This window comes from Centroberyx gerrardi, chromosome 8, assembly GCF_048128805.1.
Source record: "Centroberyx gerrardi isolate f3 chromosome 8, fCenGer3.hap1.cur.20231027, whole genome shotgun sequence".
NCBI classification, from domain to species: Eukaryota; Metazoa; Chordata; class Actinopteri; order Beryciformes; family Berycidae; genus Centroberyx; species Centroberyx gerrardi.
In genome coordinates this window covers 25,226,742-25,248,717 of record NC_136004.1, presented here as the reverse complement: position 1 = coordinate 25,248,717, position 21,976 = coordinate 25,226,742, and the positions used below count along the sequence as shown (strand labels likewise).

At 43.4% G+C, this 21,976-nt stretch overlaps 1 protein-coding gene across 3 annotated transcripts in view; it reads right to left on the bottom strand.

The window, feature by feature from the left end:
• The window catches only part of LOC139928060 (membrane-associated phosphatidylinositol transfer protein 2-like), a 50,079-nt gene that overhangs the window by 20,436 nt on the left and 7,667 nt on the right, over positions 1-21,976 (bottom strand). For 2 of the 3 annotated variants that reach the window (XM_071920414.2, XM_078285118.1), the window contains exons 2-6: positions 9,908-10,171; positions 4,812-5,026; positions 2,888-3,009; positions 1,934-2,167; positions 968-1,303 (exon numbers count right to left, since the gene is read on the bottom strand). In XM_071920414.2, coding sequence (XP_071776515.1) covers positions 968-1,303; positions 1,934-2,167; positions 2,888-3,009; positions 4,812-5,026; positions 9,908-9,985 — 985 coding nt within the window. In that variant the 5' untranslated portion in view covers positions 9,986-10,171. Of the gene's footprint in view, positions 1-967; positions 1,304-1,933; positions 2,168-2,887; positions 3,010-4,811; positions 5,027-9,907; positions 10,172-14,670; positions 14,749-21,976 lie in introns of those variants that run through there. The other variant, XM_078285117.1, reaches the window with a different exon arrangement.

Sequence of the window (21,976 nt, the reverse complement as noted above, 5' to 3'; positions counted from 1 at the left end):
GTGAACCGAGGCGAGCCGGAGAGCACAACAAATGTGGAGGCACGAGTAAATATAGTCGAGCAGAGTAAAAACATGCACATCCTAATCTAAACCAGGTGCCGGAAAGCACAGCAAAGCACAGGACAAAGTAGAGCCTGCACACTGAAAGCTGCTCCCGCGGTAGATGAATTTATTAACACCATTATATGTGTGACATTTCGAGCACAGAGCTCTTCATCAGTCCCCGATTCATACACCTTAGGAGCAGCTTTCAGTGTGTAGGCTCTACTTTTGTTTTAAACATAGTTGAGCTACAAAAAAAATCCAAGGCCAATTCTTTTGTGTGGAATATGTTTAAAAGCCTTTATTTTAATATATCACACTGGAAGTCATAATAAAGGCATAAAGGCGTTGGGAAATTTTTTACACTTGATAGGTTGCCATGGCTTTTTGTGGTTTAACTGTTTTTACCTCATCTGTTGTTTTTACATATGATCCAACAAGCACCCTGTTGATGCCAAACAATTCACTATCCTTAGAGGAGTAGTCCTCCAATTTCCTTCTAGATTTCTTAAGCTGGCAGTATACTGTTGCGGAAATGAATACAGACAACAGGACACGTTTGGGGGGAAATCAAAGCACCGCATTGGCCAAGGACTCCACAAAACTAGTCAAATACTTCATACACCAGCATCCAGTGCATGATCGTCTGCAATTTGTCTAAAATATTGCCTTGTGGAAAAGTTTGACTTTGTTGTTAGTACACTGCCGCCTTTAGGCTGAGTAGGAGTCAGGCGGCAGGCAGAACAAACACTGCTTGTAGATGGGGTGACATGAGGAAGGGTATGACAAGGCTGAAAAACTGGAGTGACGAGAATGTGAATGCATAATGAATGCTGTTTGATACCTTCCACATCAGCTCCAGCCTCACACCTTGACATACACATAGGTGACACGGATGAACAGATGAAGATGGCTTGCTCCTCACCTCCTCTCTTAGATGAGCGGGAGGATCGGGAGGAGGTGGACCACTGCTTGGTGAGCACACCTCGTGCCTGGAGAGTCTCTCCTCCTGTGCTGACGACCACCTCCTCGGCTTCGATGGAGCTAATCGCCTCCTTAGCCTCCTGGTCTTTGTCCGGGGACGGGGCACCTCCGTTGGCCTCGGTAGCCTCATCCGCCTGGCTGAACTGGGCCATCTTAGTGGCCAGAGCCAGCTGGGTCTCCAGCTCCAGCTGCCTGATGTCCTCGATGGTCAGACCGTACCACTCATCCTGCCAGCACCAGGCCTGCCGGTGGGCGCGCACCATCACCTTTCTCAGTCCTAGGGTTGGGGGATGGGAGATATTACACACTTAGCACTGAAAATCAGAAGGTTTCTACTATCTAGCTGTGAATCAGATAACACACCAGACTAGTGACCCCAAGAGAGGGGACTTTTAAACAAGGTATTTCAGTGCTGCAGGTAATCTGTGGTCCATGAATCAAGTACAATATTGATGAAAACCTTTCATCATACTCAAAGTCAGTAAATCCTGCACACTAACATTTTTTTTTTTTTCAACAAAATCACTTTTCTTTAAACAATTTCTAAAAAATGTATGACAAGAAAACCTTATCATGATATGAATCGCAGTTTTTGCAATATTGTGTCAAATAATCGCAATTCGATTTTTTGTCAATATCTTTCAGCCCTAGTGACAGCCCATATCGAAGTGAAAATTACACACTTGCATACATGGATCTGTCCCGAGCCTTTTGTGAATTGTAGTGACACGGGATAATCCCATGTACGAGACTCCGTGTGAATTGCCTCCTACACGGGACGCATCTGGATGAGCATACCTGTGATATTCCTGGGTTGTGTGTATGAAAAAGGGGTATAACAGTCTTACAAAATATTCCATTATTATGAGACTGTGACAGACTGTGACATCTGTGACCGCATACGCACCGACATCGTGGATGAAGCGCTCGATCTTCGACTGCATGCCCCAGTAGCGGAACTCCACCTTGCACAATTTGTAGGCACACATGATGGGGGTCTTCCCTGGGTTATTGTTGTACTCTTCTATCCAGTCGTCCTGCAAAGGACCTCTCTGGGTCTTGACTGACTTGTAGAGCCGTGGGTCCTCCTCTGCTTTGTACTCATGTGGGGGGATAGGATCTGTCACTATGTCGATGGGGTCTGCCGGAGAGATTCAAAGAAAGCAATAACAATTAATGGGGCCAGGTCTTTTGATTGTACTGCATGGATTGGGTTACAGGTTCTGATTGGTTACTGTGTCACTGATATCATGTATATATGAACTGAATGAACACTGAATAGCCTAACAGAACATGTTTGGGTTTGTGTTTATAGACTTGAAACACTTTTACTGAGTTTCAAGCTGACACAGAAATACAAGAATAAGTCATTCATGCTATTGAAAAAAACCTGTCGCAATGATTAAGTGTAACTGGGTCACTGCATGCCCTAAAACCATAAACTTGTGAGCAGCTTCATGTTCGATGAACAAACTTGCATTACTGCCAACAGGAAAAACAGATGCAGTGCCAACAAACTGCCACAAGTGGGCCTCACCTGCTGCTTATGTTTGAGACAGAAAAGGACAAGAATCAGGAAACCCTGAGTAAATATGACTAAACCCACTAATACTGACATGACGAGTTTGAGTTTAACTATTGCGGTACAGGAAATTACTTTCTGTACAGGTTCCCTCATACAATCTACACTAGATAATTACTATTCATTGGATAATAATCTGTTTGAAAATAATAAGAGCACTGAGCAAGATTTATGCATATTGACCTTAATAAATAGTGGGTTTTGAAAGTTAGTCTGATACATGTTTATGAATATCTTAAATAAGACCTCCTAATGGTAGAGGATACCAAATGGTCTTACCAATTGTCCTCAGCCTCTTCTCTGCTGCGGACATGTTGAAGACATCTGCCTGGTTGCCTGTGTCAGGCTTGTAGTATGTCTCAATATCAATGGAGAACTTCTCAACAAAGGGACAGGTGTATCTGAAGGAGAAAGGACAGCAGTAAAATCAATGTCACTAAAAATATATTTACCAAGGCATAACTTTCCTTACAAAGCATAAAAAGCATTTGCTGAGCAAGATTGCATTACGGGTGAACGTCTGCCTTCATTTCAAAGATTTGATTTTGTGCTGAATGGCTTGAGATCAAAACTATTTTAATGAAAGTGACAACGCCCCCCTCCCTACCCTCACTGTTGAGGGTAGAAGATGTGCGAGCCATGCCCGTCTGTTGCATCTGAGATGTTTGCTGCAAAGCTGTCACTGGTTGGATAAATGTGTCAGCAGGCACTTCCAGTCTATCAATATCCTGACAGTGCAGTCAGGGCCACGTCTCTTTTCAGCACCTTCACGTCTCTGTGTTTGTCCAGGCCCCAGACAGACAAACAGGCCAACACCCTGAGAATGACGGGCCATCAACATCTAACAGCCTAGGAGAGCGGCTGGCCGGATGTCACTCTTTGATGCTGCTCTCAGTAATAGTCTGACAACTGTCGACAACTCTGCTGCTGGATGTAGATATGTTTTCTACCTGGAATGTTTTTTTGGTTAATTCATTTTATTAGATTTTCAGCAGAGGACACGATGGGAATAAACGAAAACAACACAGGCCAGCATAAACCACCAAAAAGCATCCTTTCCATCCCATTCCTCATCAGGAAGGTTTTTTTATTTATACCAACAAACTGGGCTAAATTAAGAAAGCAATTAGCAAAACTATATTATATTAAATATGAGCAGGGTTTGAATTGTAATCTGTCTTCTGAGGAGGGTTGTACACCAATAGGCTGTACATCAGGGGTTTATGCACACATGGTGACACCATTGACACACATTCTGAGATTAACACTTCTCATGGCAATGCAATTCACTTTCTAGGAGGAGAGAATGGGCCACTGTGTTTTATTTTATCTTGTTGTATTATTAATCACTGAGTACAAATTACACACATTTTAAATACATGAGAGAATGGTGGTCAATTACAGTTTTTAGCATCCCCCTCTAAAATTGTATCTTTTATTGCTTTCAGGGAAGTTCAGGTCTTTTTCAAGGGAGCGCCGCTGCCCCCCGGTTACCCTGAGTATGATTTACTGTAGTTTCCTTGATATAGAATTGTGCTCATCCTGTCTCTCCTATGTTATGGAAGGTTTCAAAGACCCTGGGAAATGGCATCTTTACTTCCTTGATTTGATATATTTCCTGTTGAAACAGGATGTTTGCTGAGGGGTGGAGGAGCGGGATTGTTCAAAAATCTGTGATGGTTTTATTGGTTGGAATTTTTATTTACGCCTACTGGTACAGCATGAAGTCACCATTAAAGATGACTCTGTTTTCCAGGAAGTAAAAGCTCCAGATCACAACAGATGATCTATACAGATGAAAATATTGCTCCTTATGTGTCATCATGTGGTAGTATGTGTGTTCAACAGTGGGTCATTAGGTGTCATCAGATGGCTTGCCTGTGAAAGAAGAGTCTGTTCTAACAAGGAATGCTAAACAAGAGTAACTATGAAGTTGTTGTACCCTTCCCAGAACAGCAGCGTAATCATAAGATGTTGCTTTGTCTAGGAAGTGTTTTGACAATACGCTTGTATTGTCCTTGCCTCCATGCATGAATAAATCTTTGATATAGACGGAAGACTGTTAGTGTGCTTTATACAATAATTATTCAATGCTGAACCTAGGAAGATCATTATAGACATAGAAATTCTTCCACAATGGTAACAATGTCTTCTCCTGCATGAAGGGGTGTGGAGGTGGCATCCCTGTAGGAGCAGACCTCACCTGGTGCGGGTGTAAGGGTAGGCGTTCCAGGATTCCTCCTCAACCCTCAGTGCTGCTTTGGGCAAGATGGAGCGGAACCAGCTGGGGATGTGCATGCCGATGTGGTAGACCTTGTGGGTGTACTGGCCCGTCCCACCTGGTCCATCTGTGTAGGGCTTATTCTCTAGGATCTCCACCCCGCTGCCTTCACCGCAGCTCTCCTCTCGGCTCTTTTTCTGTAAGGAGAATGGTAATAATAATAGGTTAAAAAAAAAGTTGCAATGTGTGTGCATTTGTGCATGAATAAGTGTAAAGGGAAGTGAAAGTGAATTTGTAAATATGGATACCAATATAGCCTCACTTTGAAACAGAACTGTTTCAGATCTACTATGTGTCTACTGTTTATTATTTCTAAGTGAAACAAAGAAGGATAAATAGACATGGTGCCTTTTACAAGTAAGAAGAGTATGAAATAGTTGGGCGCAATCAGAAGACTGAAACAGAAGACACATTCTCCAAGTCGATAGCTTCCTGGAGGCCTGTCAGCTCTGATTTGCAAAGCAGGAAGCCCCCAAACCAGCTCATGGAGCCGCACCTTTCCCATATTTACATTCCAGGTGCACACAGGAAGAAAAACTGGGTGGAGCCTGCAGATGTAATCGACTAGAGTTACAGCTAGGTAACTCGGTGGTTCAAAGGCGGGAATGTATGGCATTGCAAGAGGAAGATTTGTGATTATTATGAAATGAGTGAACCGACAAACTAGAGCATAGTCCAAGTGCTGAGGATATCAAGAACACAAGGAGCAAAGGGCAAGGACCATAAATGTCATAGAGATTACGGAGGTTTATTGAGGTTCTTTTCTATTTTTCTCATCAACTGTTGTCCAAGTCTTTCCACATACAGCTGGAAGTATGTTTAACTCAGGGCTATTGCAGCACTTATTGCAGCATGTGGATAATAGTGTGAGGCAGATTTCTCCAGTCAGTCCAGAAGGGAGAGGCATTGCAGGCGAGGCAGTGAATCAGTGGTGTGGGGAGAAGGGGGCCATGAGGCGTCCAGCCCTCTGGACCTCATTACCTCTGACAGGTCATTCATTAGCCACCCGCTCTGCTCTCAACAGCCAAGACACAGCTCCAAAGACACAGCACAGACGCCGCAACACCGTCAAACAGGCCGGGCACACAGCCGTACACAACACAGCAGCCCAACAGTGGAGCATATACGCAAATGTGCAGTTTACAGCATATCATATGCATACAGATACACTGTAAGCGTGGGCAGCTGCAGAAATATGCACATGCAAACAGAAAAGGTGTGTACACACAATCATGTACACAGAGACATCGACACCAGTACACTACATTTCAAAGCAACTTAATTAGGTTGCTGACAGCTGACTGTGGCCTGTGAACCTGAGTGCCAATGGCCAGTATCAGTTCTTCTTCCCCCCGCAGAGAGAACTGATTCTCTGCAGTTCACCAGGAGGAAGATTACAAAACACTGGCCAGAGCTCAGTCATTCCCTTAGGGAGAAGGGGGAAGCGAGGGAATAGACTAATATGCTTAACCTCAAATGAACACTGGATATAATGGAGAAGCATAATGAAAATAGTGCCTGCTTGTCCATTTACAGATGTAAACAGTTCTTGAGGGGGAAAAGAAAATTAAGAAATGGATCGTTTTCGACAGGGTCTGGTAGAATAAGCAGCATCAACTGTGTGCCTACTGCACTCGGGAGGTTGGGGGGGGGGGGGGGGGGGGGTGTGCTCCCATCTGCCCTGCTCTACTGTGAATCCCTCTTGGCTCAGTATACAAGGACACTGTGCCTGCCATGTTGTGGGTTCAAATCCTGTTCCAAAACCTTTGTCACATGGCATTCTCTCTCCCTCATCCACCTTTCCTTAACAGTGTTGTCAAATAGGCACCAAATCCCTACAAAAATAAAGAGGAGCTATCTCCATGAAAAGCTATTGTATGTGTTAAGATCCAACTGCTCTGACAGGATGGGAGTCATATCCTGGTTTTTTCCTCTTGCCATCAACTTAGTGAGGCATGTTTCCTGTTGAGATGCTGCTTTTCACTTCACTCCACAGAGAGCTTAGTCAGTGCATGATGGATGTGTGTGAATGAATGCGAGTCAGAGGGATCCTCTCCTATTTAATTTCCCTCACATCCTGCATTTGCTTTGCACATTATTGCTAATCCCAAAGCTGTGGGTACAATTAACTATCAAATAAGGAGGCAGCGTTGTAAGGGCAAGGGAAAGTAACTGAAAGCGTAATGGACTCTGACTGGGGTGGGGCGTAGCCTGCTTAAGTGCAGATATGGCCAGGCTGTCCTTAGGCCCTGACTTCATCCATGAGGCTTACACTGGGGATGGATGACAGGCAGGCAGCCCTACATGCTGCAGTTGCCCTGGCAACATACAGCAATGAAGAGTGGGTATCCACACCAGCAAAATCCTTGTTTTCTTTCTCTTCAGAATACAGCTTTCTCTTTTCCTTCCACCCCCTCTCTTACTTCTTCCCCTCCCTCCTTCACAGCTTGTCTTTTTATCCTCCGTTTCCTCTTTTCATTCACTCCCTCTATCGAACAAAACCTGACCACCGGCACGCTGCTGATGTCATGGTTGCCATAGCGATGGAAACCTCACAGCAATGAGGCTGTACAGAGAGGGTGAGGTCAGGGGGAAAGGTAACTATGGGTCACTAATGGAAGAATTCCTCTTCCTTTCCTGTGTTCACAGGCTTGAGAATGTGTATAATAAATCCTTGTTTCATAGACTAACTCACTGTGTAAACCTTTGAAATAAATATCTGTGGAGGGTTGTGTCAACTCCATAATTCTTTGCATAATGTCCTGTCAGACAAGTCTAACGAGGGGCTCTCTGTGGATCAGGGAGCTAAGAGGACTAAAACACACACTGTACCATGTGTTTGCAACATTATAAGACTGTGGCTGAGGCTGACTCATGACCTATGTCAGATCTCATTCCCTTTTTTGTGTCACTCTCACAATACACTGTCCAATACAACAAAGGTGCCAAAGAAATAATCTTAATAAAGACAAGAGTCTGTTGTAGTGTGGCGCTCTAACTAGTCTGTGCCGACTAAAAATGGCTGCTTGCTTAGGGGCATGTCCACTGAGTCATGTTCCCAACCATCTACTGGGATGCAGCTCAACTGGATTACCCGTCAGTTTCATACACCAGGGGGCTGATACAAAGCAAAGCAATAACAACAGACAAGGCTGTAAACAAAAACCCTGGCATTCTTCCAGAGAGCACTATGGGCAAAACATTATGGACTCACGTTGTAACCGCCTAAGATTATTTCCATCAGAAAAAACAAACAAGCTTTACAATGAGGCAATATTGCTACAACTAATCTGCAAAAATATTTTTCAGACAAACTGTTTTTATAGTACATAGACAGAAGAGGAGAGGCCCTCTCTCGCTCTGAGGCAATACAGGTGAACAAAGGTGGAGCTTTGGTTGTAGTATTGGTGTAGTAATGGGTAGTTGGTAATTTTAGACTGCCTACCAACATACACACTCATTAATTTGGATGGCAGCCTAATGGTGAGACCTTGCTAAGGGAAGGTCACCAGCTTGAATCTCAATAACTGCTGTTGAGGTTTCCTTGAGCAAGGCACTTAACCTTCAGCTGCTCCTTCTCCTGCTGCTCACTGGCAGCAGAAGACGACTGTAACTACTGTGAAGCAGGGCACTGCTGAAAGCTTTTCACTAAATTCTGATGAGATTATTCCTTCACTGCTATTATCAAGATAATAACACATCCCAGGGGATACAAGACAGACCAAACCCAGCTAAATACCTCAACCTGATCAAACAGGCCTCTAACCTCAACTGACTCTTCCAACAACTTAAAACTACCACTTGTGATACATATTATATAAATGCATAGATCACAGTAGAACACAGTTGCTTAATGTTTAGTACCTAGATCAACAATGTGTCTCAAACAATAAAACGCACCTTAATGCCTAAAATCATGTACAATACATCTGAAACAACAATAACTAAAGAATGCATCATTTTCAGTCTGAGCCACTGTGATTGCTCCCCTGCCTCCTGTGTGCTGTTGCTCATAGCGTACCTGGCAGCACCACCTGATAAAACAATTCCTTCATCATGTACACATGCCATATGAATACAAAATATGTTGCCATGCAGAGTATAGTACATACCAATTTCATAAATGAACTCTTTTCCAGTTATAATTGTCAATCATAAAGCTTTAACACCACTCCTGTCCCTCTCTCTCCGTCTATACTGCTGCCGTCTCCTAGCTGCACTGCTGCATTTGTACATGAATAAATATAAATTAGTAAATTCATGTACATTGTTTATTGACAATTATGTTCATACGCTTGCTTATCCTGGCTTTTGTAAAGTTATCCATCTATCTGTCACTCTTCAGTGGATCTATGTTATACACACCCACACATACACACAGTTTATGAAAGGTGTGTGGCAGGATCCGCAGCTGCAAACAAATAAGCAGCAAACAAATAAGCAAATAGGCAGCGCTGAAAGATCACTGACCTTTTAATATGTTAAGTTTATTTAACATTCTCTCATAAAACTATGCCGAAGACCGCCCATAAACTAGTCAGGACAGCAGGAGCACACTGTTAGAAGACTGCAGCTAATGATTCTCAGCTGTATCGATCCAAAAATTCACCACACATCCTATAAACAAAAGGTGGTTATGAATTAATGAGTACAAGCACTTGTCGACCGATGATGACATGAGATCTCTTGGATGCCTTTCCATCAAAGCAGTTTGTGTGTGCTGTGAGAGCAGGGTGCCCCCCCCTACTTCCTGAAGAAACACACAGCCTGCAATGGGTGGCAACAGCCAGCTTCAGAGAGTTTAAGTGGATAATCTATCAGCACACAAGCTCCTTTTGTTCCTTTACTCCAGCATCAGACTCCGCGTGACCAATCACTTCATAATCGAGCACGGCGTGATCGGACGCTTTCAAAAATCCCCGGTGCTGCGATGTCTCCTTTCCCACAGCCTGTTTTTGGCTGTTTTTGGCCCGGCGGGTGGGGGCCCTGCTGGTGGGAAATATGGCGGATGGCCTCACCTGGATCATGTAGAGCTGGGCGATGCGGTACTCGTCCACACTCATGGGCATGGGGATCCGGTACTCCTTGATCAGCATGGTGAATCTTAGAGGAGGGGGAGAGGGGGTTCAGGGAGAAGGTCCACAAGGGAAAAGGGGAGAGGGGGGGATAGAGGGAGGGGAGGGGGAGAGGGGGTGGGAGAGACTCGGAGGGGGGTGGGGGTGGGGGGTGGGGTCCTATATGTGACTCGTCAAATCGCCAGCTTAAGTCCACATTGATGGTGCCTGCGGGGGGAAAGGCAAATAACAGCATGAGGTAAGTAAGCTGTAAAAAAGAAACAACAAACAACTACAAGCATTTCATTAGTAATGTTTGTTATAGCCACAACACGCTGTTAGCCCTGATCGACCTCGGAAAATATTGAATGTTTCTTCAAATAGGCCATAGAAAAATGACGGCCGAGTCTCCTTCAACATCCATCATACGACCCAGGCCAGAAGCAAAAAAACAATACGTCAACTTCCTTCAGCAACAAAATCATTCATCGCAAATCGAAAAATTATCAGATGCTGTGAAATTCCTCTATACATAACAGAGGACAAAGACTCATTCTGGTGGCTCACACCCAAATAACGAAGAGAAGACAGATGGGGAGTCTTTCAGGACATATGCTTGACATAGTTTTGTCTGGTCCAAGGCTTGGCTCTGAGGAAGAGTATCAGCGTTGTGGCTCCATCCAGCGCCTCAGATCCCAGTAAAGGCCCCCCGCCCCTAGGATGGAGTTGTGTTCTTATACACAGGCTGGAGCTGGGGGGGTGGGGGGTGGAGCCCACACCTCACCCGGAGAATACCCGTGCCTTGCCAACGGTCCCAACAGCCACCCTGCCTCACCCAACCCTTTAGCACCATCACATGGGGGGCTCACTCCGCATAAGAGGGATTACAGTTGTTCAGAGCGGGGAGCATTACATAACCTAGAGCCCCTATGCATGCTCGAAGCCTCACAAACAGCATTCCTTGGAATTACACAAGGCATTGTTTTCGAACCACTGGGCTGATAGGGGTAGGTGTAGGCTATACATAAGCAACGTGTGGGTGGCGTGAGTTGCAGAAGTCCTCTTTGACCGCTAAGGAAAGAATAGCTCTCGAAAGCCGAATAAGGACAGAACGAGCAGATCATGACTATATTGTACACTGGGAGCTAATATAAAAGCAGATATCACTCAAGTCAGTTACAGGCTGTAAAGTGAAGAAGAGTTTAATTCCAAAATGAGGTAGCTACCATTTGAGAAAAGCTAAACCTACTCTCGTAATGACTGAGGGCACGAAAAAAACCATCAAATTATGGCAATTTTTAAAAGGATATTAGGTAATTGCGGTCCTTGGATTAAAAATGATAACACTTTTACAGACTGGACCACCCATTTTTTAGAGATTGATGATCTTCAGGTAATCTTGTTTTTTGTTTGCCCCAAAATGGATACATAGCATTTTGGAACACAACTCCTCAGCTGTAAATAATGCAGCTACACAGGTTTGAAAGTCTATCCCAGCCAGTTAGCGAATGCATGGTTTCGAGAGTCTGTACTCAGATACTCTGACTTAGAGAGATTCCACTGGCCAATGCACAGCGGACAAGAGCTTAGTCACCCTGCTGGTGGTACTGTATGTGTGAGGGAAGAGAACAGCGCTGACCTGGCACTGCCTGCCTGTAGCTGTCCACTTGTGAATACACAGCATTGCATAACCCCAATACTCTCTTTTCTCCAACCTATGGTAGCAACTGCACCTCTCTCTGGCACACGGCCATCCCATCTAATCACGCTAATCACACTAATATTCCCACTGCGTCACTTATTCAGCGAACAAAGGCCAGCTTTGAGGGAGGCTCCTAGTGTCGCCGAGTGCTCTGGCCCTCAACCTGTCGAGTGCTCGCCCACAACTCTCCACTCCAGACACATTCGCCTAATAAGCTCAGTGACGCACCGCAAGGAGAAGGACGCGGCCTGTGCAGCTTCTCAATCAGAGATATTTCTATGCGGGTGCTTACTAAGAGACTGAGGATCGGAGAGAGGCTGAAGGAGGGTAGCAGCCTCCTCTTCTCCTCCTCCGCTTTGCTCTTTAAAACTTCCATACAATATGCTTGTTCTACACAGAACGCATTGACAAAATCAGAGCAGAACACCACGTTCCGCTTAAAATAACCACACTCTTGGGAAAGGCAGGGATAAAACTAGGCTAGCAGGAGAGGCCTGGAGAGAAGCCTGGGGCCCTGGAGTCCAATAGGCCTCTATATGTTGGACCCGGGCTTTAGAGGGGACGCTTATAGTGCTCATCCTGTTGACAATGTTGCTGATGAACGGCTTCACAATCTACTCAAAGCCTGGTGCAACAATGTGACACCAGTTTGAGTATGGGTTGCGACAACAAACCTCTGAGTGTTTCTGAGAATTTCCTCTTGGCTAGCTTTTCTGGAGAAGACAGCTGTACCAACTTGGAAGTCATTCAATCTGACATGGTGAGACAGATTCTTTTAGTGACTGTCTGATTATCCACTAGAGAATGGTCACTGTCTGATTTAAAGTCAAGCCAGCTGCCACGAACTGGCTTCCCACATGCAAGGAAGTCAGAACAGGTATGCAACGGGAGGGAGGGAGGGAGAGAGAGAGACACAGAGAGAGAGAGAGAGAGAGAGAGAGAGAGAGAGAGAGAGAGAGAGAGAGAGAGAGAGAGAGAGAGAGAGAGAGAGAGAGAGAAAAATCAAGAGAAGCAAAAAAGAAAAAAAAGAGAGTAAGCGAAAGAGACAGACAGAGAGTCACAGCATGGCTCTGTCCAGCAGGATGCATTAAGAGCCTCAGGGTGATGATGTTGCAAAGAGGGATTTGTGCCGATGCTGATGCATGTGAATTATGTCCCCAACTGCCAAGCAGGATTATAATAGTTTTGCTATTTGCATTAGTTTTTGCAAAGATTTTATTTCACAGATTCACTTGGGTTTTCAGACAGGGAGCGCTCGTTTTAGTGTCTGTTTTTCCGAAATGCTGTTTTGTTTTAGTTTGCATGTTTCATTTCAGTCATGCCTCATTTCCATTTCAGATTAAGTTTTAGTCCAAACAGTAGATTTCCATATTTGGCCTGCTATTAAAATAACAAAAAAGTAGGAGAATTACCTTAGAATGTGCACACTCCATTTCTGTATTTATCAGTGTATTTATAGTAAATGTGGGCCTTACTAATTTCTACATGGTTGTACGTCAATATTTTATGGCTTTAAGACTAAAAGAAGACTAAAATGTAAAACAATTCTTGACTAGTTTTACAGATTTGCTATGCAGAGATTATGATTTCATTTTAGTTTAGTCTTTCCCCCCGCAATCTCTTTTTTTTCCCCATTTTTCATGTTTAGTTTTAGCAATAATTTTATTTAACTATGAGAACCTTGTGACATACAGTCATCAGCAGGTAAGAATCATGAATCTCTGGCTCCAGAGTTCAGAAACGGAGAAAGCTAGTCCTCTTTCCATCCTGCTGAGACTCTGTATTCTCTGACTTCTTTCCCATTGTCACAGTCTCTCTCTTTCTCTCTATCTCTCTCTCTCTGTCTGAACTCACAGCCAAGAACCGGACACACCCAAACTGTCTCCCACAAAAATTTGTCAGTTAGCAAACATAACTTTGCGCTTGTTAATAGCGCCAGACTGTGATCTGGATAGTCTAACCATAAATTACACAAAGAGTGTACAGTAGCACTATGGTTAATTTTTATTAGTTTCATTTTCATTTTCAAATTCATGTGACGCTTCTGAAATAGCTCAGTTCAAGAGTGTCCATCCTACTCCAGAAATACAATGAAGGTCTACATGAGTCTATTCTACTGTAGCCTATTCCAAATATAACCCTATCCTAAAAATAGTTACTCCCTGTTGGGTTATACCTATGTTGTCCTCCAAAAAATGCCCTTCCCTGTGACTCTTCCTGTGTGACTGATGCAGATGCTGTGCACAGAGTGGGACCTGCAACGCACGATCCACCAGCAACCTCGAGAGAGTACTGGCACCGTGCTTGACCCAGAAAAAAAGCACTCTCACACACAGCGTCTAAAAATAGCCCGGTCACAATAATCCTAACATACGCAAGCAGAGTGCTTGACGTTGTGCGTTCAGAGAATATGCTCATTCCCTTCTAAAAATACAGTCTCTGCTACCCCCTGGGTAGTGACGCAATAGCAGCGCACGCCACTGCACAGCTTATCACAACGCAGCTCGCAACGCTCTGGCTCCTGTTTTGATAAAACTGAAACCACCGATGGCTACAAGATCCTTCGAGGGGGATCATGTGTTGCATTGCTCTAGACTTGCACCTCTGCCTACCCCCCCTTTTATTAGCCTCTTAAGCTTGGGGCCAGCTGTGGCCGGACAGCGCTCCCTATGGTGTATAAAGCCATGGCCTCTTCACCTGTGGCCCTCTCAGATCAGCAGTACAGTACAATCATCCAGGCAACAATATGGTCATTTTCAATCAGAGGACATGCTTTTCACTATTCACATTATTCCAAAACAGAATTAGACAAAAAGACAGCTCAGAGTATGTTCTACAAAGGTACAGACGATCTATCATCAGTGTTTCTATGTCTAAACAGAGGAAATCTACTTAAAGCCTCCAAATAACACAATGTTTAGCACCGCAGGAGCCAGCAGGACAGCGTCTGTAAAGATACCGACATCTGTCCGACTGCTAGAGCCTGCACAAACACAAGCACACACAGATGTGCACATCTGCTAACCTGTAAACAGGGATAAGTGTCCGGCCCCGGTGGATGAAACCCGCTTACTCCGCACAGCAAAGACTGGATTATGAATCAAGAGACCGGAGGCTCTTGCTTGCATAGTACACCTAAACACTGAATCTACCTTTCACTCCCAACTCCTTTTTCCTTGCTACCTAGGCGCTACTGTACCGCAAATGATCAAAAATGTCATGAACACTGCTCTAAAAGGTGCAACGTATAGGTTTGGTCTGAACGCTATGTGTACATAGACAACAAACAGGTTGTATACGGGACAGAGAGCAACAGCTGGGCCTTGCTGTCGTCACAAGGCACAGTCCTGGGAGGGAGGTGTTGACTCGCAGGAGGCATTTTCTCAGAGGCCACAATGGTGGCGCTCCTTTAAATTTAGCCCCGTTTCGGAGAGCACCACTATGAGGGGGAGTGGCACAGGAGGACGTAAAGCCCAGAGGAGGCGGGGGGGGGGGGGGGGCAGGAGGGAGGCCAGGGGTTCCCTCATGACTGGCCAATGACAAGACCCCTTTAAAATACAAGTGGAAAAAGTTAGCCCATGGACGGCCGAAAATACCACATATCATTTTCACACAACGTTGCCTTGACATTGCAGAGGCAACTTCAGCTATGACAACCACTGCAAACACAGCCTCGGTCTATGGTAAGAACCCTTGATTGGCTTCATGGGCTTATCCTCCAATCCAGTTAAAATGTCAAAAGGCTTTAAGACAATGCAGTTTGTTCTGGGCTGTGTGTGATCTGTGGTTAGAGTGAGGGAGTTTGTCATCCACCTGCATTGACCACAGAGGCCATACAGCTTATTTCAAACACACACACGCAATTACCTATACCTTTGGCAAAAAATAAATACAGCTGCATACACCGTCATCCAATCAGACAGGATGAATTAAATAAGTGTCGATGCACAAAAATTGGATTTTGCTCACATTGCTACTGGAGCTTTCAAGTCAGATTTAAAAGGTGGATTGGAAACGTTTTACCCACATTCAAAATACTCTATATAGGAGCCAGGCAAACAAAATTCAAAGAAAGAAAAGAGGAATGTCTGCTCGTTGTTTCAATGCTCCCAAAAAGTACAATTTACTTTACGTGACGATAATGTTTCAACCAAACATGGTCTTCGTCAGATAGCCTCCACCCTGATTAACCACAGCCATATATAGACATGCGATGCATCTATCATACTTTTTACCCTTGATTAATAATATGTCTATCTCTTGCCATTTATATACTCCATGGGCCGAAAATGTATATGTCTATATATGGGTGTGGTTAATGGTTGGTGCAGGCTATCTGACGAAGACCATGTTTGGTTGAAATGTTATTGTCACAGTTTTATCTCAATACATTTGACTTTTTGGGAACATTGAAACAGTGAGCAGACATTCCTCTTTTCTTCATCAGATGTAAAAGGTGGTCAGGATCGCTTGTATACAATACCATAATACGCATATAAGTCAGTTAATGAAATGGGGAGGAAAGGTGGCGGATACATGAATTAGCAGTTTGCTTTGCTTCATTATTCAGTCTGCATTGCCGACACAATTTAAATAAACGTTGTCCTAAGAGAATAACAGAGAAGTGTAGATGCAACACAATGCAGTCTCCAAATACTATTTCAGTGTCAAAAAAGAAAAAAGAAAAATCACACTGCAACAAAAGTAACACACAACAGCCTTGTCATATGCCAGCAGAGCGGTACCGATCCTGTAAGACAGGAAAAAATAGCAGAAATGAAATGACACTAAACTCCATGATTGCCCTGATGGACTTGACTCGTGCCGTACCAATACAATAGGCTCCCATGATGCTCTCTGATGGAGCGAGGCCAGCACTCTTCCTGTCCCTCTGACCCATACTCCTCCACAGGCTGAGGAGGTGGGATGCACAACCTGCCCTTCCTCTTTACTCATCATTGCACTATAAGGGGAAAGCTAAAAATACTCGACACTCTGTGTGCATCTCCTCCATTGTGTTCGTCCTCCTTCTCCTCCTCCTCCTCTTCCTCCTACTGTAGCCCTGCAAGATGGAACTGCTTCTAAAAATGAGCCTCATTTACACAGGGAGAGAGTGAACAAGACACACAGTAAAGTACAGAGTTTGAACACAGCAGAGAACATGGTGTCGAGAGAGCAGCAGAACTTTGCAGAAGAGATTACCATAGAACAGGAGATCGATAACCATATAAGGTTGATAATCAACAAATTGTTAATTATCCCTTGCCTCTGATTTTTAGTTAGCACATAGATTAGGCCAGCAGCTCTGCCCCCTTATGAAAAATAAATAAATAAAAATCTAAGGCACATCACATCCAATAATTTACTGCTGGAAAATGTCACAGAAAGCGTCATATGATTATACAAGAGGGCCAGACCAGGAAACATAATAAGATGACTCAACCTTAAGTGTATTACAATTTAAAATACCAAATGGTTTAGCAGCGCTGAGTAACTTTGTTGAGAAAAGTGTTGCAGCAATATATACCCCACACATTTTGTTTGACATTGTACTTCCTAGCAATACCTGAGCAAAATCTCAAGGCAAACCAGAACTCACTCCAACGCACACCAGTGCACCTCACTACACCTGAAGCTCTGAACCAGTGGAATAGATAAAAGCTTGTTGCATTAGATAGCAGTACATACTCTAGTTCTAGTCGTAAACGGGTGATGAGTAAATCTGGTTCCCGGTGACTGCCGAGAGCTTTAAGCTGCCTTAATAAGTTGGGCCATTATTTACTTATGGGTCATTGGTGCTCATCAGCCCACTGCTTTTCAAAATAGACCTGCTACATACTGACTCCATCTCTAATCAACACCATACTTCAGTCTGAAATCCAAAATTAGATGACTTTATATGCAAATTACACTTGGATTAATCGGTTAAGTGCTGAGGTTAAATGAGGAACTCCCTTCACTGTCATTCTGCCTTTGCACGCTCACACAGCCTGAATCAACTGCGCAGAGGACAGCCTTATGTAACTCGGCCAGATACAGAAAAAGAAAACATCCCTACCGTTTTGTCCGTCCCGTTAGCTAATTCATGCAGCTAACCCAGCCCAGGGCAAGAGATACTTTTGAAAAGTCAGACAATCTCTCAGACATCATCATCAGCCGCTCCATGAGAGTTTGGTAGCAACAAGATGTTGATTCAGGCCAAGGCCTCCTTGCTAATGTGGAGCCTTTTGCTGAGTACTTACTCACAACTGACTGTACAATATGGCAATAGCACCTCAAAGGATCGTGGGAATAACAGCTAATGGCTTCCCTGTATCACCACCACCAGCAATCTCTCACAATAGTACAAACTTGGCTTTGAATAGGTTATGAAATACTGTTATCTAGCCTAAAGTGATGTAGCCAAAGCAGACAATTGCAGCGCTCCAGAGTAAACTTTGCCTCTGGTGGTACTGACACCTATACATTTTCAGTTTGTGGCACCAGCATATTTCTTTATGGCACCAATATTTCAATCCAGAAAGTCTCACGTGTATGATGTTGTATTTGATTGATATAACCAAATAATTTGTAACAACTCAACAAATCATCAGGTTAATCATCAGGATCCATTTTGATGTAGTTTTAGCACATCTATTAAAATTTTAGACTGGGTGTCTGGTTTGCACTCAGAAAGAAGTGGGTTTTCCAAACCTTTTATGTTCTAATTTTTCTTATTTTTATAAATGCAGAGGAAACATCATGCACAAACGTTTCGGCTAGTGCCTCCTTCAGTGTGTAGTTCAATATTTTTGAACTCTAGACTGATATTAGATATTCTATTGGTTTTTACACACCAAACAAAGAAAAGGTGAGCGCAGTGATTCCTTCTACAGACTTGAATGAAAAGTTATAAAAAATGCATGGTGGTGGCGACAGATCTCTAAGGTAAAATAAGTAAGTACTGGTAAGTACTGGTCTAACCTGTGTTTGTGACATGATCCTGCTCTGAGCTCTGGAAACTAAGAGGTCATGTACAAATTTAGGCTATTCATAAGCTCTAAGAGCAAATTTCACAATGAGCAAGCTTGGAAATTAAGCAATTTCACCTACAAGAATGGGGAGTTTGGGCTGCTTTACTATGAATGTTTAAAATGGTTAAAAAAAATAAATAAATAAAGTAAAACTCAGTCAAGCTTATCACTTAGGGGTTGAATTTGAATTGCTACTTTACGAATTGATAGTTTATTTAAATAATGCAAATCTCTGAGGGGTTACAGATCTGTACTTTAAAGCATAGCTTGTGTAATTTTCCATAGAAGATTATGTGGTTATTTGGCAAAGTATAGTCGAAGCATACAAAATCCGAAAGGAAACCTTGACTGAAAAGTCAGTTTTGCTCTGTCTATCGGGTATTTGTGCTCTTCTACATTTTAAAAAAAGCTTATTAGTGCTGTGATAAGTGGCAAGGCAATCATCCCGAATGACAATGAGTCATTATAAGTATTAAGAGAAATAAAATTGATTATACTATAAAAAACCTGTGAGGAAAAATGTTTTGCCTAAGGGCAAAATGTATTCCCTTTCTTGCCCCTTATCCTCTCCATCATTGCTTGAACGGTAGGTTACCATGGAGACACAGAAGGCCCTTTCCTTATTGGTTGCCAAGATGAAGTCAGTGTGACGAGGAAAGTGGAGACCAGACGCTACCGGGGCTGATAGTTCTTTCTCCTATTTCTCCTGTCTCCACTTTCACTCTGTCTTTCTCTCTTCTTCCCCACTCACCATTCCACTCATTTCCACTCCACTCTCATGTCAGCATTATGGGTGCAGCAGCATGCAGTGCTCACTTTGCTTCTACCACAACATCAGCCTAAATACACGCTGCTGTTCAAGATGTAGGTGACATTTCTCTATCTATAAGGATTCTCTTCTATTCTATAAAAAAAAAACAGTGGGTATGATACACATAAGATAAGATACAGGCCTTACTACTGCTAGGTCAGTTTCACAGAACTAACATGCTGATGTCAAAGTAATTCTTTTTTTCTGACAACATGCTGTGCTGAACATACTGTCAAGCCAAGATTATTAAGTCGCAGCTATGTCCTGCACCACCTGAGACGGAAAAAAAAGATAGTCAAGCCTAAAAATCACAGGCCACCTCAAACCCACCTATTCTTCCCTATTTATCAGGTGAGGGAGGAGGCATTCCAATGCAGTTAAAATCTAAAATGAACTATACAGTGGGTTAAATTTACTTTTCACACCAACGATAGTTCCTTTTTCAAAGATCTAGCAGTGAGTGGGAAGAATGTGCAGAAGCATAGGAGAATACTTATGAAACCAATATTCCATTTATTGAATCCCAAGGAAGAACTAAGTCTTCATGTCCCAATTTCTCAAGCTCTGGAAGCTCAGAAAAAAAAGGATCTGAGAAAGCTGGTGTGAATTGGGGACAGAAGAATAGATAAGAAAAAAAAGTATGCAACAGACAAAAAGTATATTGGAGGAGCAGTGAGAAAATGAGAGGGAGTAAGGGAAGAGAGATAGACACTGGGAAAGTGGGAGCTATTAGATGAGGTGTTGCAACTCTGTTTTTATTAGCTAGGCTACCTTTTCGTTTTTAAATTACTACTGCAAATCAGCCTTCATCCAGAGGGATTTCAGTTCAGGGCGCCACAGGTGAACTACTAACAGCTAGGGCCGGGCAATAATTCAATATTATCGTTTATCATCTTTCAGTGGAATCATATTGTGATGATATGGTGATTATGGGATATCGTGACGCACAACTCCGTTGTCTAAATTGATAAATTGAGCACATTTTATTTAAAAACAAAAGAAGAATCGTAGGAGTTTTAGTTGAAAAATTCAGTTTTGTTTGACATCACACCTAACATTACTATTCGGTTCAATGGGATGAACATTAATTATTTAACGTGCGAACCTGATGAAGCTTTGGCGAAACGCATTGTTCGCTATATCTTAATCTGCCTAATAAAGTAATGGCATAAATCATAGTTGGCTTGTCTTCTCCTTGAGTGCGGTGGACTACTTAAGTTTTATTAATTATTTAACATTTGATTTTGCATACGTGAGCCATATCAGAAAAAATCCCTATGATTATTGTGATATTGATTTCAACTACATCGCCCAGCCCTACTCACAGCTGTATAACAGTGCCCTCTTGTTTTACTCAGTGGCATCGGACCACTAATGCACCAAACAAAGAAATATAACCACAAACCACCCTCAAGCCTAGTGTGCAACATCCCCGCTCAATAAATACAACTGAAGAACAACTCAACACAACTGTGATCATGACCCAGCAATCCCCTTCATCCATGAGTTCTTCCATCACACTTTAGTTCTTAATTTCAAGAAATTTGGATCACTGACTCATCATGAAACAGTTCACTGAGTTCACTGAGTGGGCCGGTGTTCATTTCGAGCGAGCCATGCACCAAGGCAAATTAACCGTCAATGAAATGAGAGCTGCTCATGAAAATCTGAGGCTGTCTCCTGCGCTTTGACGAAAATACCTCAAACCCTCTTGTGCAGCACAACTGATGCAGTCTTCCCGAAAGCGTTCTAGCCGTTGACCAAACAGAGAAGTTGTCTCTCATATTGACCATAAAAGGCCATTTTTTGTGGATTCTCATGGTCCTATGACTTTGGCTAACATTTCTATGGGTTCTGAGGTTCAGGTTTTCAGCGCTGTGGAAGATCAGGCTTCATCACCTAAGGATTTTCTTATCAGAGCCGGAGCCTATAATATTCAGACACTCGGTATCACTGACACACCACAAAGCATTCTGACCTCACACACACACACACACACAGACACACACACGACTTTGAATGGAGAGACGCAGGGCCATTTCAGTGGCACGGAAGCCTTTCGCAAAGAATGGGCATAATTCAGAGAGACTTCCAATAGGAGTCTGCACTCGGGGGGGAAAAAAGAGAAAGAGGTGAGGGGGTGGAGGGGGAGGGAGTTAGGGTCTGAAGGTGTCTATTTTTAGCCGCGGAGAAATCAGGCGTCTGCGGCCAGTGGAAAAGAACGAGGAGCGTGGGTAAAGTGACAAGAAGCAGTGCTGTCGCTTTCATTTTACATGATCCCTGTGAGTCAGAGAGCGCTGACGGACACGCTGCAAGGGGGGGGGGATATAGAACACCATACAAACAAACAAACATAAAATGACATATACAGTCCTACTACTACTGTATACCGACAAGAAACACAAGAGGAACGTATGCAAACTATAATACATAGGGCTCTATAGCAAACATCGCACAATCATAAAAATGTCTTTTACAGCCTCACAAACAATTAATGCTGACACACT